This window comes from Vespa velutina, chromosome 1, assembly GCF_912470025.1.
Source record: "Vespa velutina chromosome 1, iVesVel2.1, whole genome shotgun sequence".
Lineage (NCBI taxonomy): Eukaryota > Metazoa > Arthropoda > Insecta > Hymenoptera > Vespidae > Vespa > Vespa velutina.
In genome coordinates this window covers 13,326,086-13,352,210 of record NC_062188.1, presented here as the reverse complement: position 1 = coordinate 13,352,210, position 26,125 = coordinate 13,326,086, and the positions used below count along the sequence as shown (strand labels likewise).

Below are 26,125 nucleotides of genomic sequence, written 5' to 3'. Positions count from 1 at the left end.
ATGTATATATGTTATACATCCTTGTGTTTTATGCATAAATGCATGAACTATTTTTTTTATTTATTTTCTCCATCTCTCTCTTTCTCTCTCTCTCTCTCTCTCTCTCTCTCTCTCTCTCTCTCTCTTTCTTATCTCTTTTATTTCAGAAGAAAATACGAGCTACCGATAAAACAGGATGTAAATCGATCCCCTTTGCAGCATCGTTTTACTTTTATGACTATACATTGACTATGGTATAATAAAACCACAAAAAATCAGGTCCGGTTAATCGATTGATAAAAAGGATACCAAGGAGATATAAAATTACGAAATATCATGTTCCCAAAGCCACCCATCTGTTCCTCGTGGTTAATACTCCTCTCAATTTTTTCTTTATACTTTCAAATTTAAGGGAAACGTGTTATAAGAAACAGAACGTAATAAGGAAAGAGAAAATAATAGTAATTTCATGTAGTACCATGGTTGATATCTTGTATATCGTCATTTACACGTTATCGTCGACGTTCCAAAGTAGGTAGTTGGAATACAAACCGGATTTAACTTTGACCGGAAATGAGAGTCTGACGTGTACGAGATACGGAGAAGCACTTACGCATGTACCCCGTTTGATAGTGTTTGGAATGCTAACTAACTTGACGTTGATAACTTTTATTTTGTATCTTTTATTTGCTTCTGATACGAAAAGAACACGAATAGAATGGTAAGAAAGAAATATTACCAAATAATTTCTATGGAGAAATGTAAAGAACTTCGTTCTATCGTGATATTTCATGAAGATATTAAAATATATAAAATGTCTCGTGTATAATAATGTTACTAATTGTTCGTAACGAGATATATACGAAAATTTTAATTAATAAAAAATATAGATAATGTTATTCATTTAATAATAAGATTGTAAGAAATAAATTTGGTCCTTATTAAACGATCAATCCTTCGAAAATAAAATCGAATGGTTTAAAGATTTCAATGAAAATTGACTCGAGGTGTGCTCTTTGAATTTTGCGTTCCAAATTACGATTTCCATGTATGTAGCTCGACACAATGCAGTTCTCTTTATGGACGTATTGATCGTAGACTGTAGTCGCCATAAGGTGATATCTGTTTCCTTTGCCGATATCTTTCTAAAAGTAACTCGAATTATTTCGAATAATTTGTATTATAATAGACTCGTATAAATAACTTTATCCAAAAAAAAAAAAAAAAAAAAAGAAAAAAGAAAAAGAATATTATTTAAGATTTAAAATAAAAGATTTACTAATTGATGAGTGACACGAAGTGATCGATTGTTATAAAGACTAATTGCTAATAACGAACAAAAAAATAAAGTAAGAAAATAATACACGTAAGTGTTTAATCGGACATGATATTTAATAAAGTAGACAGCAAAGATAGCAAAAGCCTCTCCTTGGAGACATAAAAGAGGATAGACGACCTTCTTCCTTGCGAGCTTTGTCTGCTCGTTTTATATGAGGAGTGAGAGGAAAGCAATGTTACATCGTAATAAACTTCCAGAACAATTTGTTAAGTTTCATGATAATAACATTTTCTCTATTCTACTACCTGACTATCTTATCCTTTGACATTTTCCTTGAAACAAGGAAGGTCTTTTAATTTTACGCTTTACCTAGAACGCTAGTCGCATGAAAGGGTCACGTGGGGTTCTTGACATTTTTCTAGGTAATTATATCGAGGTTACACGAACAAGGGAGACTTCAAAGACTCTACATAAATTCTTACGAATGTGGGTCGTTACCAGCCACGCAATTAAGACGAGTAAATTGTTCGTTATTGAACATTTATATTTTCTTTTTTATTATTATCATTATTTCAATTTTTAATCTAGAAAATTTTCATTGACAGAATCAATTCTAAAATAAATATTAATTATTCAAATATGAGAGGAGGGCTATGATTTTCCTAACTAACTAATGCACACGCGTTAGAAAATTGTTCAAATGCATTTTGTTTGAGTTTACTCCGTTCGACTGGGCGTGGTCTTCAGATCGATACCATAAAAAGATCAGACGAAAGCTCTATCTAGGATAGACACGCTCGTATCTCTGTATACCTTAACAACTTGCTGTTTTTTAATGATATTACGTGTTCTCATTCAGGTATGCACAAGTGTATAGAGACTTTGAAAAAGCTTTTAACTGAGTCGTTCTTTTATTTTTACCTTTTGTCTCGTAAAACGATCTAAGCTAAAAAGAGAAAATTTGAATAGCAAAAAAAAAAAGAAAAGAAAAGAAATGAAAAGAAAAAAATAAAATAGAAGAAAAAAATATATAAAAATTAATCCTTTGATGAGAAACGACTCGTTATACAACGAGGCCAGTAATTCAGCGAGTTATAATTTTGCTGGGTACATACCGCGTGGGGCAATTGCATATCGCACGGCTTCGTTTAAATGCACTTTCATGGTGCATGGTTAAGGTCTCGTGAACTCTCTTTGAGAACTTTGAAAGAGCTTAAGAATTAAGATATCTCTGGAAAATTCTAATGCGTGAATGTGAGTTCTAATAAGTGAGAAAAACAAACAGAAAATGACATCACTTTTTCTAACATTTACTATTTGTAGATTTACTATCTCCTTAATAGGTCCATTTTTACAAAAACAGGAACGAAATGCCATTTATCTATAAAGTAAACATAGTATTATGTAATCAGTAAAATTGGTTGGAGTCATGAATGGAAACGTGGATAATATCGATAGTTTACAATATGTTTTTTTACAGTGTACTTCACTGCTAATGGGCTTCGAAAAAATTAATATGATATTTAATAAGTTATCAGCTAATACGAGAGATCTCTTTATTTTAGTTAATTCTTTTATTTTTCTTTCTTTTTTTATTAACGAAGTAGAAAAATATTTAATCTCATTTATATGCGATTCAGTTTATAAAGTTAATCAAAGTTTTCTTTGATATATTATATTTAAAACGAAGTTTGTATTTATTTATCTTTTTTTTTTTTTTTTTTTTCATCAGAAACAATATAGTAACGTTATATAAAGAAAAAAAAAATCTGTCGACTATGATAGTCATATATTTTTTTTTTTTTGTCATTTTCCGTGAAACGTACACAAACCCAATGAACGATTTTTCATTTATTTAAACTGATATAATCAAGAGAATTCTTTTCCATGCGCAGCACGATGCCTTCGTGCATGCGAGATAGTATGGACGATATCGAGCTGAAGAATATTCAGCTACAGTTTCCGGCTCTGAGGTATTTGTCGAGAGACGATAGCTCTGTACGAGAAGAAAGAGTAGAAACCGATAAAGGTAGTCTGCTTGTTGCCGTACAAGGAAACCAGACAAAACCAGCGATCCTCACTTACCACGATTTAGGCCTTAATTGTAAGTATTGAAGAAAGTTCAAAGAAAATTTTTCTATTTTTTTGTTTGAAAAGGTTAAGTTAATCGTCAAAAAAAAAAAGAAAAAAAAAAAAAAAAAAAAAAGAGAAAAAAAGAAAAAATAATGAAAAGAAGAAAATAAAAGCTTCTTGCAAGAGTATCGATATTTTTACCATCATCTGTAAAATATTTACGTTCGCGTGATACATCATGATAACCTGGCAACTTTCCAAGGGCAAACTTTTCAGATTTGTAGCATAAACAATTTACTGAAACAATGTAAATTATTTTAAAAAATAATACGCCATTTTAACTACTAAATTATTTTTTACATTCAATGAAGGAGAATTAAGAAAATTTTATTTAATTATTCTACTAATAAATGAGAATGAAATAATAGTTTAATTGTAATTGAAAGAAATTAAATTAATTTCTTATATACATGCGTAAGACATACAATAAGAAATAAACTGCTAGATAAAACGACTATCGATTATACGTGATAAAACGATTATCGATACGATACTTAACAAACAAAATGAAATTTCATTATTTTAGATATCTCGAGCTTCCAAGCTTTCTTCAATTACATCGACATGCGCGTACTCCTCGAAAATTTTTGCGTCTATCATGTTAACGCACCTGGTCAAGAGGAAAATGCACCGGCGCTCCAGGAGGAGTGAGTATTCATATACAGTATATACACACGCGCATAATTATGTTTACGAATGTAATAAAAAACACGTTTCGTCAAAGAAACACACAGGTACTTTCCGTCTCGCGAAATCAGTATGCTAGTGCGTTTTATGGATACGCCTACATACATATGTACGAAACAATAAAGTCTCTTGACGATGCTAACGAAGTTGCTAATTAAAAACAGATTATCACAGGTACGGGACTATGGAAAGTACTACTTGCTTACATTTACACATGTACTTACATATCTCGTATTCTACCTGGTAATATGACGCTCGTAGTCGCGATTAGTTAAGAAGGTTAGCTTGTGGGAGAATTTAATTAACGCAATAATCAATGACCTTATTAACGTTCTAATTAATCGAAGCCCTATATATAGTATAGCCTGCTTTCGTTTCATTTTCCATTGATGTCGTTCTTCGATGCCTTCTTCTACCGCGATTTTTGAATTCTTTGCAATTGTAAGGATTTGATAAGAGTTATTGAAAATGGAAAGCTAGAAATAAACATTATTTATATATACTTATAATTAAATAATTAAACATTAATTATATATATTTACATATATATAATTATATATCTTTTTTTTATTGGATGAAAAAATAACTACGTATAATATGAGTCGTAATAATTATATAGCGAAAGAACGAAGATACATAAGTCGTAATTCTGTCGCACGAATCGAGATAGAAAATTATGTAACGAGCAATGCTGATGTCTGTGCACGCGGTAGCTTGAACTATTACTACATTCTGCCACATTCTCGTTCGCGTGCCAAGTTCAACGAGAACGTATAGAATGATTCAATTGAACGAAGTTTCTTTGAAATCTTTCGTCAAAGTGTAAAGCCGTTAATTTAAATAGAGATTTCGAAGACGATGAATTTTTATCAATGACATATGTTTTTCATAACAATGAAACAAATTATTATATAAGCTTTCTAAGAATTTTAATGTTTTATTATAGTTATGTTTATCCATCCATGGAAGAGTTAGCAGAACAATTGCTCTTTGTCCTCGGCCATTTCGGTTTGAGATCTGTCATTGGTTTTGGGGTTGGTGCGGGAGCCAATATATTGGCTAGATTTGCACTTGCACATCCAGATAAGGTCAATGCACTGTGCTTGATCAATTGCGTATCTACGCAAGCAGGATGGATCGAATGGGGTTATCAAAAGCTCAACGTACGTCATCTGAGGTCACAGGGAATGACGCAGAGCGTCCTTGATTATCTCATGTGGCATCATTTTGGCAGGGTAAGATGTTCTACATAATACAAATTCAATGAAACTATATCGAAGCAGGAACATTTTTATTATAATTATATCACATTTACGATATTATAATTTATCAAACAATGTTTCTATATATTAGATTAAGTCAGAACTGAGTTTAAGTAAACAGTTTATTAAATTCTTATTTAAATTTTTATTTTTATCATTATGCATAACTATTATAAATTATAGTTTATAATGGTATCTATTAACCAATTCAATAATTAACTAATATAAAACTATTGTAAATTATAATCTGTAATTTTTAATAGTATTTATATATCTATTAATTCATTGGTTTTTTTAAAAAAGAAACTGCCTCGATATACTTCGCAATTAATTTCCTTTAAAATAACTCTTACTGTATATATATATATATATATATATATATATATATATATATACACGTATATATAGAGGTATATATTATAATAGCGTGATCGTTTATAGTTAAACTTCTCCTTGAGAGATTTATTCGATAGATACGCGTGCCATTTGACTAAACTCAAACGCTCGATACTTCGTCGAATCGATCAAGCGGACGACGTTCGGGTGAAAGCGTATAAGGAATTATCGATGACAAAGCTTCGAGCTCCTTCAACAGCATTCGCTCGTGAACGCATCTATATGAGGCGAGAAATTGGATTAGCGCGTCAGCAGCAATTTCGCCGCTCTTATTATGCAACACGTAGCTTCTTAATAGGTTTACCGGGTATAACGTAGAGTATAGATATATTTAGTGAAGAAGAAGAAGAAGAAGAGGAAAAAAAATAAGAAGAAAAAGAAGAAGAAGAAGAAGAGGAAAAAGAATAAGAAGAAGAAGAAGAAGAGGAAAATGAATAAGAAGAAGAAGAAGAAGGAGAAAGAGAAAGGAAAGAAAGCTTGCGCTTAAATATTACCGTAACGATATACGTATGTACATAATGAAAGAGGAACTCAATTTGATGATGATAGTTAAGTCAAACTCGAAAATTAGTTCGAAGAAGCCTTTTTACCTAAGATTTCTCCTGAACAATCATACCGTTCCAATTTTCGTTTATTTTTTATATTCATTATAAAATGGATAAGGGAAAAAGAAATCCAAGAGTTCCACGTATCGATTCGTTCGAAGATTATAATGGTTGTACGAAAAATCGCAGAATTAATAATCGAAATAAGGAATTATTATATCGATAAGAATTTTTAATCGATTTTTTTTTTTTCAGGGTACAGAAGAAAGAAACCACGATCTCGTTCAAGTCTACAAGAATTATTTCGAACATCGCGTGAACCCAATAAATCTAGCATTATTCATCGACAGTTACGTGCGACGTACTGATTTGAACATCACCAGAGAACTGGATCCTACGCGCAAGAAGGAAGGTCTAACGCTTAGCGTACCAGTAATGAACATTACAGGTGCTCTGAGTCCGCACGTGGACGACACGGTTACGTTAAATGGGCGGTTAGATCCAACGAACAGCACCTGGATGAAGGTGAGAATTCTCGAACGTATCGAATAATCAGCTTTCCATGAATCTGGAGAAAGTATTTACCTATGGCTAGCCAAATTCCAACACTTTGATCTCTTTTTTCGGTGTAACATACCATCGTGTGAAATCCATTTAAACCGCAAACTCGTAACCTATGGTAGTGTTTCTTGTATATACATACATACAACTAGTACGTACATGTACGTAAATAAATGAAGTAAACACCTGCTTGTTGTTTCTCGTTAAATTCGATTCGTATTGATCGCGACGCATAAATTCGATTTTAACTTTCACTTTCGATTTCTTTTTGAATCATTCATTCGACCAAATCATTATACGATTTTCAGATCTCTGATTGCGGTATGGTCCTCGAGGAACAACCGGGCAAAGTAAGCGAGGCCTTTCGACTGTTTCTTCAAGGCGAAGGATATGGTAAGTGAGTGCCGTCGCGAAAAACAAGTTAGAATTAAAATTAACAAGAATATAATTCGGTAATCCTCATCGATCTTCATCCATTCGACCGTATCGCACACGCGCAAGCATATTTCATAGGTGAATTGCACGTGACCGTCTGGTAGCGGGGAAAAATTTGCCTGTTACCTGCATTTTACTGCTCCCGAGAACAGAACGCGGAGACTCGCAAAGGATCGAGAAACTTCTGAGGATTCCCTTTTTTCAAGGCATACTCGAATATCGATCGGGAGTTTCTGTAAATAGCTCGTACAAACACATACATACATACATACATACATACATACATATACATATGTATATCGTTTATGCCCATACGGCATCGATCGAACTTTTTATCTTTTTCTTTTTCTTTTTCTTTTTTATACACCAGATGGTCCCGTATTTGCTTAAAGAAATATTTCTCCACGAGTTGTATCAAAGAGAGGAAAATTAATTCGTGAACGTTTGTAGTCCTAAGTTTGTTTCCCCTCATCAATTGATATAGATCGTATCGTATCGCTATCAGTATTTTTGGCCTAAAGAGAGTAGTATTGTACTGTAGACATGTAGTACAGCGTATCTACGATACCGACCGTTGACTATCCTTTATTCTCGCGTTCCTCAATAACTTTAAAGATCATTGACCAACGAATTTACGCTTTTAGAACACGGACGTACTCGGTATATCGACAAGTTTTCTTAATTATGTGAATATAGTATATCTATTTGTTATTTCATATTTTGTTTAAGAAGTTGCCAGAGATAGAAAATAAGAAATAATTTCGCTAAAAGCGTCAAGCTCGTTAGAGTCGTCAAGATTTTTGAAGGTACTTCTAACTTTCCGAATAGATGATATTCTTAGGACAATTTTAAGATGTTAAGTTCAACAACGAACCGTTTTGATTAGAATTTTTATTTTAATATTCGCTTTTGCAACTGCGATCTTCACGTATAACATACTTTTTATTTTTGTTTGTTATAAGAAAAAACGTGAAATACGCTTATGAGAATCAAATCTATAGTACGCAAAAGTAGTGAAAATGAGCAACGTTCAAATTTTTTCTTTTGTTTTTGGCTTTTTGATTGTAGAAACACTAGCACATATTACAGAACATATAGCAGCTTTTTTTTTTTTTAATCTCTATCGGTCGATGTTGACTAACGAAACATCGTTTTCCGATCTAATTCGTGATTAGACGTTTCTTTTATCGGTATGACGCCATTCACTCTTTTTAATCATTTTCAAATGGATAGCGTACGCGTAAGCAAAGCAAATTGAAATTGTTTGAGTTTGATATGATGGACTATGCAATAGTTAGAAAATCTGCGAATGCTACCCAGTACGCCCAAGCTGTTGTTAAATGCCAATTTCGGTTGATTATCTCTGTCATCGTCATCATCGCCATCATTGTCATCATCGTCATCATCGTCGTCGTCGTCATCATCGTCATCGTCGTTAATTATTGTTGTTGTTACGATTTTCACTATTATAATTCGCGTAAAGGTTTCATGTTGTACTAATGAGGGGATGTCCATCGCGCTTGGATCTTCGTGTTTTGAAGCTTTACGCTTGACAATATCGCGGCTAATTGGAGAATTAAAAAAAGCTTATATGTGATGCTTTTATCGTTATCGAAAAGTAATAGAAAATCATTCGGTCGATATCATTGATATAGCATGATTTTGAGAGAAATACCAAGATCCAACTAGGTCCTTGATCATGTACTCTGTCCCGGCTAATCACCGGCTCGACTTGATAAATAAAAGAGTATTTAAAAAGGAAAGAATCAAGTGAATTCGTTTTTGCGTCTCACCACCATTATCATTTTATTTTTGTGAGGTTCTTAAGAAAGAAAAAAAGATACTAACAAATAAATAAACAAATATAAAAAAAAAAAAAAAAAAAAGAAAAGAGATACAAAAGGCAAATGAAAAAAGTACTTGTTCACCAACTTGCGCCTTTATTTCCCACGCGTCTCGGATCGATCGAGTGGTACGTATTTATTATATCAGATCTAAACAGAATAGATGATAGATTAGTTTCCGCTTCTTGGCTTTTTTTTCTCCTTAATTTTTGCTAAGATCGTGTCAGCTATGTACGTCTAAATAACACACTTTTATTAGAAATAATGTGATGTTTTTAAAAGAGATACACATAAAAAAAATTTAGGTAAAAAATAAAAATGCTTTTCTTCGTCATTGCTCATATCCATTTTGTAAGATACGACTTGTACTTCTAAACATGTATTTTAAATCTACATATTTTATCACGTTAGAATATAAATTTTTGCCTAACATTTATGGACATGAGCCAAACGAGGAATGAAGCTTGTTTTGTTTTTACATACTGATACATTATAATTGATTTATTCTTGTATCGGACTTTTCTTTAAAGGAGTAAATTTGAAAAAAATTTGCTTTATGCTCATAATAGTTTATAACCAATATGACAATTTTGATGTTTAAATGACCTTGTTTTTTTTTTTTTATGCGTTTTAGCGGTGAGATCCTCGCGGAAGCCCATGACGCCGACAACACCCGAAGGTAATTGTAATTAGGAATTGAAGGTCGCAAGGAGTCGAGCGCGCAGTTGGTCAATTAGGCCACATCTATGTGTTAAGTAAGTCGGAATTTAAACTTTTATCGGAAAGTATGATAAAGAGAGAGGGAGAGAGACTAATTGGCGATTATTGTATTTTCAATAACAAATTGGGTAACCTGGGCTGCGTTTGTTGAAAGAAAATCTATGAAATATTGAAACTAACCACCACCTTTTCTTCGGGTATCACACTATTACTTCTTTGTGAATTTGGAATTATGAATAATATCTTCTAAATGTTTGAGATTTTTAATCCTTAAATTTATTAAAACAATCAATCACATTCCTAACTACCTTTTCTTTTATTGCATATAACAAATAATAACAGTTTTGTCAAACTCTGTATCTCCTCCACATCTTCTAATTATATCCATATGTTATTCTTTACTTAACCATTATAAATATTGAGATTATTTCTGTCGAGCGAATTCGTAAAGAAAATTAAATATCTAGAAGCATTAAGAAATTAGTTAAATAATTATATATGATGTATAAAAAAAAAATTAATTCTCAATAAACGAATTCGCTCGTTCGACTAAAACGTTTATCAATAGTCGGTACGAGAGAAAATTTCTTACCGATAATCGATAAATTAGAGCTTTATAAAATCGAGTTACGTCACAAAAGTGGCAGCAATCGACCTTTTGCGCTATCTTCTCGTGCAGGTGATTTGTAAATTAGAATTTTTATGTTGTGCAGAGAAAAAGCGTCTCTTGTTGTAGCGGCACATACCGATGGTAGGACCTCGGAATAATCTTTATCTATGAAAGAAAGAACACCGCATCTGGGTAGTAGAATATTTCAGTTTGTGCAAAATCACATTGTGTCCTGCTATACGCACACCAATACACATACACACATAGATACTAATACACATATACACATGGATACACACGCACATACGTGCGCGCGCGCGCGCGCGACATAAAATACAAATATATAAACGTGAAAAATCCAACATTGTACGATCACAAACGATACACTCAATTCTCTACTTTTACTTTGCATGCGTGCTTGCCACTTTGATTTTTTTACTTTCATTCTTCGATCGATGATTATTTATTTCGCGTGTATCTCTTATGTATTCGAACAAGGAAAGAGAACGCGCGAGTCATGGCTGATCGGATTACTAAAAGCTCACGAGGAAGAACGAAAAAAAAAAAGTATCGACATAACGATAAAGACAATTTAAAAAATGTGCACTGATTTTTCTATTTCAGTGGCCCCACTTTCGCCATTGAAGATGGCCGACTATAGATTGGCCTCTCTCGAAGGACTGAATCATGTTTGCAGCAAGAAAATCGATTGGCCTACAGCAACTATACACATCACCGAGAATCCCATATCGGAAGCAGTGGTTTGCTAAATGTTTCTCGATGAACCACAACCACCTCCGTTAATTTCTTTTTAAATAATAAAAACTACCTAATCGACGATAGATCAAAAAAACACGATGACGATAAATAACTTCAAGGTTTCGTCGAAACAACGATCGTCGTGGCATTCGTTTTAATTTCTTTTCGAGGTGGTACCGTAACATATTATTTTCGACTGCGATTTCAGTTTAGTTCGATTCTATTATATCTTTTTTTTTGCTTTCGACTTTTTTATTCTTATAATTAATTTTCACCATTTTTATCTTTAACAAAAGTTAGTCGATATAACTATTATGCGACGCTGCGTTGTTATTTTACAAAATGAAGAAAAAAGTAAAAAAGATAAAAAGAAAGAAAAAGAGAGAGAGAGAGAGAGAGAGAGAGAGATGAGAGAAAGATAGAAAAAGAGAAAAATTTATTATCGAGTAATTTCCAAATGTTACATTTTTAAAAAGTGACTGATCACAAATTTTCTAATGTTAAGAGGGCGAAACAAATAACTAATTAAAAAGTTAACGAGTTCGTATAATTTTAAAATCGATGTTGAATATTTTAAAAGTGATTTTAAACAATGAACATTTTTATTATTAAAATTTTAAGACGTTGTTACGACGCCTTTAAAAAAGGAAGAAAACACATACACACACTATACTTCTGCGATAATTCGACGACGCCCATTGTCGCCGTGAACAAAACTAACAGCGACGACAATATCGTAAGGGAGCGAGATTTTAAAAAAAAAAAAAGTCAAGTCAATCAGTAAAAACTATCATCGAATGAATGTTCATGAATAATCGCGGATAAGATAATTTTTTCGTAAATCTACGAGCACACAACGAATTCGCGACTTTTACACCGAGACAAATTTTACAAACCGTTTAAGGAATATTAAACGGTATTACTTAGCAATTTCTTTATAAATTATGCCGACATTTATGAACGGTATGAAATTTATGCAGGTACATAAGAAACAAGAACTCGCAATATGATATTATTTCATTCACAAATATTATTAATAAATACACAAAAACATATATACATACAGACATACCTATATACACACACACAAACGAACAAACACACACACACACAAATATATATATATATATATATACAAAAATACATACATGTGTAAAAAGAAATCAAAATAATGAAAAGAAAAGAAGAAATAATACGGTGGTACTGTATAGAAAAAAAGAACAAATCGCGCTTTCCCGAGACTGAAATCCATCAACAACCACGTCTATCGATTTTTTTCGAAGGAAGAAACGATCGATAAATCGTTTCAACAATAGAAATGAAAATATAGTACCCAAAAGCGTGAAGTTTCGTCGTTGGTAGTAAAAAATTTCAGACGATATTACGGAGAAATAATAAAAAATATGATGGATGCTGCTAATTAGCTGCCTCAAAGTGTCCTCGGAGAGAGTTCGTTCGCTATATTACTCGTCGTCCATTGGCCTAAGGATGAAATCGAAAGATCTAAGAAACAAGTCGATCGATCGTACAATCGACTCTTCTTTCGTCGAATTTTCGTCGGACTTTTCGCGATTTAGGTGCTGATAAGAAGGACAAATTTTTCGCGTTATACAGAAAAATTCTTTTGAGAACGGATTGGTGTAGAATTTGTGTTACTGTCCGTTCTAGAAAAAGATTTTCCATCGATCCTTTTTCCCTGCCATAAAAGGGCATTATGGAAAGAGAGAGAAAGAGAGAGAGAGAGAGAGAGAGAGAGAGAGAGAGAGAGAGAGAGAGCGAAAGAAAACGCCTATACACGCGTTTACGTTTGTGCACCGTTCGCACCATTTTATTATTTTATTTTAAAGCGCATATGGAATAAATACATATAGAAGAAAAAAATGACGATGAATGATGTGCGTTTGAGTGCGAGGATGTACGTATAGAAAGAAAAATCATAGTAGAAGAGTATATTTGATAGATAGTCGTTAAAGGAAAATAATAAGTCAAAAAGATCTGGTTTGGTACATCCGCATGGTTATATTATACCTGGCTTTTTCAAGCCTCTAGCGTGATATGATAAGACGTGCCTGCTACATGATGTTGTACTACGTAGCTTTCGAAAGTTCCACTCCGCCTTTAGTTTTGTATGTGATGAGATTCCTTCCGATTTTCTCTGTATTAAATTTTCTCGTATCTTTGTGCGTTCACCTTTGTGATAGGTGAAGATAAGAACGAGCCATTGCTTCTCGTGCAGCGTGTCATGTTTAATCGGACGATCGTATTGTGTATATATATATATATATGTATGTATATATATATATATATATTTTTTTTTTTCTTTTATTTTCGTAACGACAAATTGTCAAACCACAAAGAGACGAGAAAATTATAAAAATACTAAAAAAATTTCGAGGATAAGACTTAGTCGCTCCACGTAGACGAGAAAGTTTATAATGAGAAACTGGATATATGTATGTATAATAGATGTATGTATATCTATGACGCGTTGTTTAGACTGTCGCGAAAAAAATAGTATACAGCTTAATATTAGAGAAGTTCGTGGCTCGATTTGCGAGAATTGAAAAGGATACACACGCATTAAAAAAATTGCTGACGTGAGCTCTAAGTAAGTAAGAATAACGTAGCCTCTAAGAACTACCGATACACCGCCAATAATATACGTATATACCCTACGTTCCCGTATTATTTCTCACTCTTCGTTATCAAACATTCAAGCCGACTGTTAGATTAATCGCGTAATAGAACGGATCATTCGAAATTACGATTAGACTATCGATATATATATATATATATATATATATATATATATATATATATATATATAAATACCTGCATTCGATTAAACATATCGACGAAGGAGAATTCGGCGAACGCTGCTTTTTAAATTTTCGATCGTCGGTCCGATCTCTTAATGATACGGTTCTTCGTCAAGAAAATCTTCTCGAAGTGCATATCAGTAATGTATGTATAACAAAATTGGAAATGATATCGCGTAGATAAAACGAAACGAAACGAAAAGAAAAATTGAAAAAAAAAGGAAAACGCAAAAGAAAAGTGAAAAAAATTTCCTTCGTGGATCAAGGAGTACTCATTTTTTGCATACGTCACGACGAATCGTATTTTACTATATTAATTTCTTTCATATTACGAGATTTTATCTCATATTATACGATTAAACGATCCGGATTTAAAAAAGGACCGAAAATAAAATATATATAACGTCTTTTCATGGGATCGATCGTTTTCATCCGTTGATACGATCTTACGCGAGATCGTTCAATGCGCGACGAGATTAAATATTTTATGTTTCCTTTCTTTCTTTCTCTTTCGTTTTTTTTTTCTTTTTTCTTTATTTCTTTTATTTCAGTTGAATTGTCACACTTACAATGCGTTTGTTTTTCTTTTCTTTTTTTTTTTTCGCGCTGTACTCTATCTATCGTAGCGCGAAGCATATTGAGTTCGTGACGTTAATGACTCAAGAGTAAATGAAATATAGTAAGTACAGTAAGAGCGAACTATACGTATTGTTAGACGCGGAGCTTGAATACATATAAAATACGTTATAATGATTAAAGGACACGTGCGCACTGAACAAATACATCTTGTTATTTATAATAAACGAATTCGAAAGCAAATATTTATCATTTCTACTATATAATTTTGCTTGACGTTCCTCCTTTCACATTTATATTTTATTTTTACTTCATATGTGTATTATTTTTATTTCACTTGCCGATTATTATCAATCGCAGGAAACGAAGTGAAAGTTTCTCACTTATCTTATATTTTAATAATATATATCTTCTACATTATTTCGTAAAAATAAATCGATAAAATATTTCATTGATATAACAAATCGAAAATTTTTATTTACCAATTTCTTTCTTGTTTATAGAAATTGCTTTAATAAAACGAAAAACTTTCTTTCGTTATCGTAAGATATTCTTAATGCTAAAAATGTACGCGTTTCTCGGTGATATGAAAATGTCATGTCTACATACGTACCTTCTCATGTACATAATCGAGATAGAAAAAAAGAAGTGTAAAACCGATAAAAAGTAAACCTGGTAGGCTTATACTTCCCGTCAATTTTCTCACGACTCTTTTGGCTTGTTACAACATTTCGAACACCCACTTGGTCACTCGCGTGGAAAGATTAAAAGCACGAGTAATATCTTTGCATTCTACGAGGTTAACTACTCTTACTCTTGAATATTTAAAAACTTGAATGATTAATAAACGGAATAATGATCGATGCAAAATCGAATGTTTTAAATTAACGAATTAAAAGTTATTGAGAATAAAGAAGAAACGTAGTAATTTAAGTGGAAAACTTTTTTTCCCGATTTTTGCGAACAATGCGTTCGAAAAAAAAAAATATTTCTTCGCAGAGCGTTTCGAAACAATGAACGTTAAATTAATTGCAAATAAAAAATGTAGAAGATGTAAAAGGCTAAAAAAAAAAAAAAAAAATTCCTCATTCCTTTTTCGTACAGGTATTTGTTAATTTATAGGTATTTACTAAGCTACACGAAGAGTTTTGAACGAAGAAAAGTTTTCTCGCATACGAGCGATCGCACGTACAACACTCGATCGCGTACGTGTTTCAATGACGAGAAACCAGTTCCCTTCGGCGATTTTTGCGACGATAAAACGAGACGCGTCTTCGGGGAATCGACGGCATCGTACGTAAGTGCATTTACCCTCTCTGATTTGCAATGATCGATCGTGCACGCGTATGCACGTACACGCATATGTACTTACTTTTTCTTTTCTTTTCTTTTTTTTTTTTGCGTTTTGGCATAATCGGAAACTTACTTACGGCTTTCTCGCTACATCCTCTTTTTCTTTAACCAGTACGTCATTCCAACTTCGTTGCTTTCATCGTCGTTGTCCATTTTTTCTTCTCTCGGTTGATCGTTGGATCAAGTGGACCGTTGCAAAATTCAAAATACAACAGTAGTACAAAATTAACGAATTACAAACGACATTAATCCGAACGAAAGAGAACTGAAGAAATTTCGTTATGAGACACGCGAAATATGAGATTAATAATATGAATGATCGAATTAAAAAAAAATAAAAAAATAAAAAAAAAAAAGAAATTAAAGGATGAAATTACGTGTGTATCCACGAAGAACGACTTGAGTAGAGATAGAAACGACTTCGAGAAAGTCCGGTAATTTCCGTGAGAGTTCGACGGCGTCGTTAATCGGCCCCGCCGGTGGCGCCGTCTGTCGCGCTTTAAACGAAACCTCGCTGGTCTTTGACAAGGCGCGCGTATTCTTGAGTCGACTAGCGTGGGAGTAAGAGCAGTTGCCCCCGACGCGAAGACGGTCGACAAGGTGGTCGCCGCGACACCTTACCCACCGCTCGAAACGCGTCTCTTTCTTGTGCACGTCGACCTCTTCTATCTTCTGTGTCGGGATTTATACTAGTGAAATTGGCAATAAAAAATTTCTTATTATCGTCGGACATTTTTGCTACAAAGTGTTTCTTTTATTTACTTATTACACGTACACAAACCAAGATTCAATCCATCGTCGTGAATTTCTCTAGTGTTTCACTAGTATGTTGAAAAAGGAAGAAACGAATAGGGAAAGGAGATTCATCATTTCATTTGTCCTCGATGAAAATTACGAGGAATGTTAAGATAAGACGAACGAAGAAAGGTGGAAAAAGAGAGCGCGAAGTTTGAAATCAAGTGTATCGAGCAAGTGCCATCATTGCTCGGAAAAAAAAAAATTAAATATAAATAAATAGAAGAAGAAGGATAGGTCGATGTACGTATACTCGTTATCCGCCTTGAAGATTTTTCTTCTTCGAAAAGACGCGAGAGTTTCGTTGTTGTGTGTATATTACGGGAGTGTAGTAACGTCCACATGTGCGGTGTTTGTGTAGTAGTCGATATGCGAGGATCTTCGTGAAGGTGTTTGCGAAGAAGCAGAGTCTCTTCCTTCTTGCGTCCTCGCTCTGGATACAGGATTAAACATGGGACTGGGCACTATCTTCGTCCTCTACGTCTCCTTTATGCTGATCTACTCTGATCAGGCGGACGTCATCGAGGAAAGAGGTGAGTCTCTTGAGACCATCTATCGTCTTCCTTTTTTACCTTTTGTGTCGTTTCACCGTATGAAGTGGAAGCAACGGTACTCGCTAAACTAATAGAAAAAAGCAGACTTGCTACCTATGAGCTTGACCGTGCGAAAGATAAACGAACGATCGGAATGCGTAACAAAAATTTTTCCTATTCCATATTCGGTTTATGTTCATCGTGTATTTATGTATATGTTAGAAGTAAAGATAAAAGTAGTAACAAAAATAATTCTTAAAGTTACTATCGGTATAGATATAAATGGATCATAAATTTCGATTCGTCGCTCGTTACTTTAAGAATGGAGAATATAAAGGATAGCAAACATTACTAAGCAGGTGGTGTTCCGTTCAGGTCCCTACACCACCGTCGAACGAAAGATTCAGGTATAGACCGTTCAACATTGTCAGAGAATTCTCTTTCCTGGAATGATTTACAGCAACTATTCTACCGAAAGATGACAGTTACGTACCTCTTCTTCTTTCTCTTCTTTCCTTTCTTTTTCTTTTCTTTTCGATAATAGTATGATATTTTATACCCATAGAGCTTAACTTACTTCTCCTAATATCTTTCTATCTTATTTTTTAAGATCTTTTGACATTCATTAACTGCTGTCATATATCAAACTATATAATCGACTATGTTATCTATTTCTATTGTTATAAAATAATGTAAAGATGGACGATAGTTACACACAAACACAGACATACGTTCAATCTGTATCGATATCAAATGTTTTACCTGCGTCTCATTGAATCTGTCGATCTAATAAACAAATTAGACGGATTAGTTCTATATACGTAGTTCACTTTGATAAGCACTCTCCGCGTTTGCCTTGGATTGCTCGATAAAAGATAAAAGGGGAGTCCGATTATGCCGCTAAATGGCGCGGATTGACTCGGGGGGAACGACGAGAATACGGCTTATTTATTTTTATACCGAAAACTTAACGGCGTCCTCCTCTTTTCTCTCGTCCTTCTCTCCCTCTCTCACTCTTTCTCTTATGTGGATATAACGTACGCACACCATGAGTTAAATATACCTTGTTAAACGGCTAATTAGGCCTTAATAAGATCGGTTCGGCCAGAGCACTCACACGAGAATCCAGGCCAATGGTACGGCAAGTCTCGGTGGAACTTTTGATAAAGCGACGATAGAATTCTTCTTACGGCGTCTGCACAAGTTATCATCGAGCATCTTCGAGCCGGTAACTTTGTTCTTTCGGGGATCATTATCAACCCAGTCTCTTTTTCTATGGTATGAGATACATAGGTATATAAATATTTAGGTACTTATTAAGACAACGTTTTCTCATCATTTTCGCATTATACGATGATCAATACATCTTTCGTTGTTAGATTGTAAAATGTACGTTTCATAAAGAATTCAGAGAGAAACTCGTGATCGTGGCAGGATCAATGTATCAAATCCTTTTTTTGTTAACTTATACAAGAAGAGAATCTGATGGTAAAAGAAAATCGAGTCGGGGACTGCAAAAATGCATGAACGAATAAAGGAGAGGAAGAAAGATGAAGAGAAAAAGAAAAGAAAAGAGAAAGACGGAGAGAGAGAGAGAGGGAGAGAGAGAGAGAGAGAGAGAGAGAGAAAGAAACTACATAGCGGCGGTGGAATAAAAGATTATACGAGGGATTCTTCGTTGAATTCTTGCTGGGAGTATCGGACGCGTTTAAAAACTGCCACAGCGGAGTAGTCTACGTCGACGAAGGAAGGAGAAGCAAGAACGTGTTCCCTCGCGTTCTCCAAGTCAACGACGTCTACTCTACTCTTTTCTCTGTCTCTGTGTCTTTCTCTCTTCCTCTCTCTCTCTCTCTCTCTCTCTCTCTCTCTCTCTCTCTTTCTCTCTCTTTACCGTACGAAAGAAAGGTATAGAGGAACGTTAACCAACGAAGCATAAAATAAACGCTCAAATCGAAGTCCCTGGCAAACTTACCTATTGAGGATCTCGTAGTATTTCCTTCAATAGTTAAAATATACCTTCCTGATAGTTATTAGTTCGTTTCTATGATACTAAATCTCTTCTAAAAAGTGAAATAGTTGAAGTTGCTATAGCAAAGATTTAATTGTTAGACTAAACGAATCGAAATATCGGCTAATTTTCAAAAGACACAGAGATCTTTTATCAAAAGTGAATTTAATATAGAATTTGTTGATAATGTTCCCACGAATCGGTAACGAGTAGCTAAGATGTAAAGGGAACAAGCTAAGGTCAACACCACTTGAACCGATCCCGATGACTATGATCGCGAGCAATGACGCATCGGAACCGCGTTTCATCTTACATTACAAACGTTACCAAAGGATTTGATCGGCCTTAAGAAAATAGATACCGTAGAGGTATCATACTTAACGAAAAACTATGTCCAAAATATCCTCAGTTACCTTCATGTTTAACTGATCTCATAATCATTATAATACTATGTAAACGGATCGTTGAGAGTTAACGTTAACTTATCTCGAAGGAACTTTAGTAGGATTGGATGTTCAGCAATTGAGTTATCTCTGCCAGTACGACGACAGCCAGCGGCAATCAGGGTCGAGCGACAATGCATTCACCTCGTGCATTGACCACAATTTAATTCGTTTGTGTATCTTCACTCGTCTCAGATCGATGCAAATTTTTCCGCATATTTTCTTCTCTTCTTTCTACGGACTCGCAAATATCAGTTTCGCAAAAAATGATCGAAGGATTCTTTATGAACGATAGAAAGAAAGAATATCGGGAGATCGTATTTAAAAATAGAACCATTTGAGGAAGAGACTCCGTAGAATTCGAAACCACGTGTCGGGGCAACGTCAGAAGCAACCAGAGAAACTTGGAGCCAATTACAAAGAACGCATTCACGAATGATTATAGACATGAGCCTATATAAAGTAGGTGTATGTTGTACAAGTGTTGTACCGTGCTTAGCCGTAATTGTTTAATGGGCTAATGAAATGATATACCCGCCGAATCTAAGACCGCACAAAAAGCCAATTGTGTATAGCCGACATTCCACGATTAGCCTGACTTTATAATGTGAGGCATTGGGCCGCCAGTGAGTATATTCACATGCTTCTAATTTACTAACTCACGGATTGATTTTTGATTGAATTTACGATTAACTTTACGGATAAGATGATCGTCTTACCATATGAAAGATTTATGAAAGTCTTAATAGAACGAATGAAATATAATCAACATTTTTTCTTTTGCTTTTGATTTTAATTTATGTAAAAATTTCACTTCAACGAAAATCGATTAGTAGAATGAGACAATTAAATAAAATTTACGTATTTCTTATAATCACCATATTTTCCAATAAGAATATAATGATCTGTATGTAATTTATCTCTTTCTAATATCCCATAATATCCTACTCATTACGAAAAAAGAACGAAATAGATTGATGGAGAAAAATTATCTACATAAAACTGGAATAGATTTAAATCGAAGGACTTGTCTTTAGGCGTGAACATTTTTCCTCTTTCTCTCTCTCTCTCTCTCTCTTTCTTTTTCTCTTTCTCTCTCTCTCTCGTTAAGAGAATCTCTCGATGCGCGTGCCTAACTAGTTGCTCGCGTTAAGTGATAATCATTTAGCATGATACTACGAGGCTGCAGCTGCGCTCGCTCGCTTACTCGTTCATGTGTCGATGACTCACGATGATTTAGATTTTACTGTTTTTACCTAAAACGTTTTCGATTTGTTCCGATATTCGTGACAATAATGTTCATAATATAATGACTGAGAAAATATGAAAATAAAATAGATTTCTTTTTCATACAAAGGAAAGAAAGAAAAAACAACGAAAACTGATAACCAGTGAATCGAGTTATTTGATTCTTACAAAGGAATTTGCACAAAAGGTTTTCATCAAGCTATTTCGTCAAAGATATGTTTTGGACATGTGAGAAATATATATCATAAATCTCGTACTTGGTACCAAGTTCAAAGAATAACATTGTAAATTCTTTCATTTCACGCCATGAAAGAATATATAAATCTGATCTCGCGACAAGAAGAAGCTTTGGAATCGAACTGAGTATTGAAGTTCAACGGTCGTCATAGTGAGTACGAGATGATGCATAATCCTGGTCGAGACATTCAAAGACATGTCTGGCGGGAGATTTGAATCGTAGAAATCATAGTAGAATTGAATCGTGTCCTCTTCTCAAGGAGCATGGTCACACCTCAAGGGTCAGTCTAGCAGGAAAGGATTTGTGATCTCTCCCTCTGCCTGTTGAGACTAGAGAGAAAAAGAGAGAGAGAGAGAGAGAGAGAGAGAAAGAGAGAGAGAGACAGAGAGAGAAGGAGAGAGAGAACTACTGGAGACCTTTACGTTGGTCGTTTATCCGCGTGAAAAAGACGACGTCAGTAGAATCGTAATGGCCTAAGCTACAACTCTAGAGTAGCCGTAAACGAAGAGAAGAAACGACAAGGATGGCGTCGAGTAGTCGTTTCTCTTTTTTGTTTTGAACAATGCAGAAAAGAAGGCAGAACAAAATCTTTCGTGGAAGATCCATCAAAATTGCGGGCTAACTAGAAGCTCTTGATTTTTTCTACTCGTGAAAATCAAGCGATCGTGAATATTACAGAATCGTGAAAGGTGACACAAAAAGAGAGAAAGAGAGAGAGAGAGACAGAGAGAGAGAGAGAGTGAGAAAGAAAGAAAGAAAGAAAGAAAGGGAGAGATAAACTTAAACAATCAAATCAATGCTTTCCGTCTTTTCATTTGCAAAGTTTGAAATAACGTATAAATTGATCACAAGATGTTACTTCGATACAGGTTACAATAGGCTGATTGAAAATACAATTGCGCAGAATTAATAAAGTTTGGAACTTTGAACTCGCGATAAGCTCGACTTTTTCGGCCATCTCGACTAAAGAAAGCAACCGTCTTGAGTGAAGTTTGCTCGCTCGGCCAATAATATGTAGTGACTTAACACCAGTAGCACTCAGAGCGCCTCGGGTGCGAAGTGAGCATAAGTGCGAGACGGTGGAGTTTAATTGAGGTTGATGAGGGGTGCGCTCGTATTGGCCCGGAATTCAATGCCGCGATGATATTTCTTGCTCGCAGTAAGACGTCGTCTTACTTGGCAGGAATGCATCAGGAAAAATCGATGAAATCGCGAGAGAAACCCTGAAAGTATTCACGAGGAACGTAGTGAACAGAGAACTTATCAGCCGGACTCGCTCGTTGGGACCAATTCGTCTTGGCTTTTGCCTTAATCGTTCGTGCCTATCGTGTGTCGTGCTTGATACTAACGAAATTAATGAAAGTCGTAAGATTTTTTTTGTTTCTTTTTATTATTTTGAGAAAAGAAAGAAGAAAATCGTGAAAGATTTAATTAACGTTTTAAATTATTACACGAATGATCTGAAAATAAATGAAGTACATACATTATCGAGTATTATCGAAGAAAGTATGAAATTCTGAAAATATAAAATTGTATAAGATTTGTAATCGGTTTTTGTAATCTAATCGTAACGTGAAGTCGATGAAATCTATTGTTATTCGACGCTTATCATTTCTCGCGGAAAGATTACTATTTCTCTTTCTCTCTTTCTAGTGCTCTTGTTCTCGCGTGACGTGGCCGTTCTTTAAATGCTCGTCTTGCGGTGACTACGAATACTTAATTCTTATCAAGCACGTTTTGTACGCGGCTCATACGATACGCGGCCTCTGAATGGAGGCGTTCCAGTCGCTTCGATAATCCAGTTGTCGGCATGCTGCACGGAATAGTCTGTATATTTATAAAAAAGAAACGATCTCTTCAAATGATATCCCGAATCGTGATCGATATCGTGAATATTGAAACTATTGGTGTTTGACAGATAAAGAAAAAAACAATAGAAAAAAGAAAATAAAAATAAAAGAGCACATAAAAACACTACTATTTCATGAACAAATGGAAAACATATCTTCAAACGATGTCAAACTTTAAACGAAATATCGAATTGCACGTTTGCATTATAAAATGTAGACTTATCTGGAGGAACATTTCTTAACGAGTCTGCAAATGAACGTTTTCGGAATACGAAAAGACAACGACTGGTCAAGTGAGTTCGTAAAAGAGATGAAAGAAACACCGAGGAACGTCCATAAAATCGCAATAACATTGACTCGACAAAGGTCCTCGAAGTTTTCGACTTCTTCTCTTTTTTTCTCTTTGCCTTTCTCTCTTTCTCTCTCTCTCTCTCTCTCTCTCTCTCTTTCTCTCTCTCTCTTTCTAATAGCATGTGCCAGAGAGAGAGAGAGGACATGGTTCCTCGATCATGTTGGCTTGCGTGTCGCGGTTACGGAGCAGGAACCTTCCTCTAGCTGGGAGTAACGCGTACGTTTCGCATCCATCCTCTGCTACCTTCGACATTCCTACCCGCCCGAGCCCTGCGCATCCCGAGTCCTCTTCCATTGAGGCATAATAACCGTGCAGTTTCCCAGCGCGTCTTCAATGGGCGAAGATTGCATGCTACAAGACCTCGAGCCGGTCCTCCTCCCTCTTCTTCCTTCTCTCTCTCTCTCTCTCTCTCTCTCTCTCTCTCTCTCTTTCTCTCTCTTTCGTTTTCTTTCTGTCTTTCTGTTCTACTCTTTCACTTGCCACGATGTTTCTTCCGTGCTCTATACTCTTTCTTCTTATGAGACTTCGTGTCTCACGAAGAAGCGAGAACGATCTTGAGTGCCACCCTTTCCACAACCATCTTTATACCAAGCTCTGTCGTGATATTTCGACTTCCAACGTATCATCTTGGTTCTTTTTCTCTTATCTGTGTCATTCACAAGAAAATAAAATTATATCGATTGATCGATCTTCGAGGACAAGCGTGTCTTCTTCGTATCCGTATCGTCGAGAGAATTTAAGAGTGACGTCTTCAACGCACCTGATCGTTTTTGATGATTTTTTTTCTTTTTTCCCTTCATGCACGTACGTTTTAAATTATTAAACAAAAAAAAAAAAGGAAGAGAGAATGATTACTTTCGATAGAAATTCGAGTTTACAGAAAAAGATATACAAGCGTAAACGAAAGAATTCTGTGAACCCAGCCATTTAAGGTAACGTATTCCTGTTTGGACAGGGAGAAGCGCGAATAAAATCGCGCTACGTGTACGTGTATAAGCAAAAGAAGCGAGAAACGAGGCACATCCGTCCATCTTTACGGTTTGCTCATATACAAGAAAGAAAGAGAGAGAGAGAGAGAGAGAGAGAGAGAGAGAGAAAGAGAAAGAGAGAGGGAGAGAGAAAATCTTGCATCGAGTTAGCAAGGTGGCTCCCTTCTTGACCAAATGGGGCAACCAGTCTCGAAGAAAACAGTCCAGATATGTCTCCAGAGATTCAACGACGAGGCTCCTCCGTAGCAAACCTCGTCGAATCCTGAGTCCAACGTCGCGAACAAAGGTGAACGTCCACCCGTCGTCTTCATCTTCGTCGACTTGTGAACGCCATCAAGCAGACTGGACGAATAAGTGAACTCCAGTTTCCATTCCTATATGCTTACCCGTCTAACATCTCGACGAATCCACCTTCTTCGAGGCCATCGATCGCCTTACGGGATAAACCTTCCGAGAATCTCTACTTATGGGGATTACTCTTTAACTTGCACGTTATTCTTTTTTTTTTGTATCTACATTAAAAACGTCTCTTTGAAATTTTAAGGAATCGACGAACCCTTACAGAGGAAACAGATATATATATATATATATATATATATATATATATATATATATATATATATACCTGAAAATTCTGAATTATATTCCTCTGTGAAGAGTATAAAATATTCTTTCAGAAATGTTACAGATTTTTATGATAGTTATGATCAGAAAAATTGCTTATCTTTCTGTTTGTTAGTATTTTTTTTTTTTTTACTTTTAATTTTTGTTCGTGCAAAGTCTTTCATAACATATATAAAAAAAAGATTGTTTTTAAGTCGCCTAGAGGACATACGTTCACAGTGTGACAACGAAAGAAGAGTTCTTTATACTTTTTCTCGCTCTCTCTCTCTCTCTCTTCCTCTCTTTCTTTTTTCTTTCTCTCTCTCTCTCTCTCTCTCTCTGTCACTCTCTTCCTCTCTTTCTTTTTTCTCTTTCTCTCTCTTTCTCTCTTTCTCTCTTTCTCCCTTTCTTTCTCGCGCGGCGTCTTTATCGTCCTTCTCTAGCGGAGTGCGGATAAGGGGAAAAAACATTTGCCATATGGCTCGTCTGTAAAGTCCGCCCTCGCAAAATATACCAACGGAGACGATGTAAGAACTTCGAAAGAAGAAGAAAGAGAAGAAGAAGAAGAAGAACGAAGTCCTCGAGTTGGTCGGTCGTTCGACACGCCGTGTGCACGAGGAAAATGGCTCGTCCACGGAGGATGGACGCGAAAGAGAAAGAATATATTCGAGCGTAGGGTATTGTCAAGACTCACCGCTAGAATTTCGAGGCAGGGGGTCTAAGAACGATGAAAGAATGTAGAGAGGAACGAAGATTTGGGTTACGGGAAGGACGCAGGTTGACTACTTTAAAGAATGAAAGAAAGAGAGAGAGAGAGAGAATCTTCAGGTAAATCGTTGCATCAACTTGTATTATCTTGAACGCGGAGGTGGAGAATTCACTACGAGGACTCTCTGTTAGTAGGTGGCACTGAACTTGAAACTTGCCTTCGCGGAACAAGAATGGAGGTGGGGAAGATGGCGTCGCGTAGTTTGCATGCACCTTGCGGTGAGACCGCGTCGCGCCTTTACGACGTTTCCGATCGCGTCTTTCGCAGGAAATACAGAATTACGTTACTTCGGCATCTTATAAAAAAACAACTGATGTGTCTTAGGTAGAAGTTGTTCAG

General features: G+C 35.2%; 2 protein-coding genes and 2 long non-coding RNA genes across 22 annotated transcripts in view; 3 read left to right on the top strand and 1 right to left on the bottom strand.

Annotated features, from left to right (window-relative positions):
• LOC124952652 (protein NDRG3) overlaps window positions 1–13,068 on the top strand; it is a 71,133-nt gene extending 58,065 nt beyond the window's left edge. For 10 of the 17 annotated variants that reach the window (XM_047502920.1, XM_047502876.1, XM_047502967.1 and 7 more), the window contains 7 exons: window positions 3,154–3,362; window positions 3,918–4,038; window positions 5,025–5,313; window positions 6,537–6,806; window positions 7,151–7,235; window positions 9,756–9,800; window positions 11,076–13,068. In XM_047502920.1, coding sequence (XP_047358876.1) covers window positions 3,154–3,362; window positions 3,918–4,038; window positions 5,025–5,313; window positions 6,537–6,806; window positions 7,151–7,235; window positions 9,756–9,800; window positions 11,076–11,221 — 1,165 coding nt within the window. In that variant the 3' untranslated portion in view covers window positions 11,222–13,068. The other 7 variants (XM_047502940.1, XR_007101970.1, XM_047502929.1 and 4 more) reach the window with 7 other exon arrangements.
• Window positions 9,298–16,418, bottom strand: LOC124952711. The gene is made up of 3 exons (XR_007101980.1): window positions 16,032–16,418; window positions 10,434–10,616; window positions 9,298–10,304 (listed from the first exon to the last, which is right to left on the bottom strand). It is a non-coding gene; the product is annotated as an uncharacterized LOC124952711 (long non-coding RNA).
• LOC124952612 (epidermal growth factor receptor) overlaps window positions 14,023–26,125 on the top strand; it is a 121,425-nt gene continuing 109,322 nt past the window's right edge. For 2 of the 3 annotated variants that reach the window (XM_047502777.1, XM_047502752.1), the window contains exon 1: window positions 14,023–17,286. In XM_047502777.1, coding sequence (XP_047358733.1) covers window positions 17,205–17,286 — 82 coding nt within the window. In that variant the 5' untranslated portion in view covers window positions 14,023–17,204. The remainder of the gene's footprint in view (window positions 17,287–26,125) is intronic. The other variant, XM_047502742.1, reaches the window with a different exon arrangement.
• The window catches only part of LOC124952724, a 52,541-nt gene continuing 43,708 nt past the window's right edge, over window positions 17,293–26,125 (top strand). The window contains exon 1 of the long non-coding RNA XR_007101984.1: window positions 17,293–20,363. This is a non-coding gene — a long non-coding RNA (uncharacterized LOC124952724). The remainder of the gene's footprint in view (window positions 20,364–26,125) is intronic.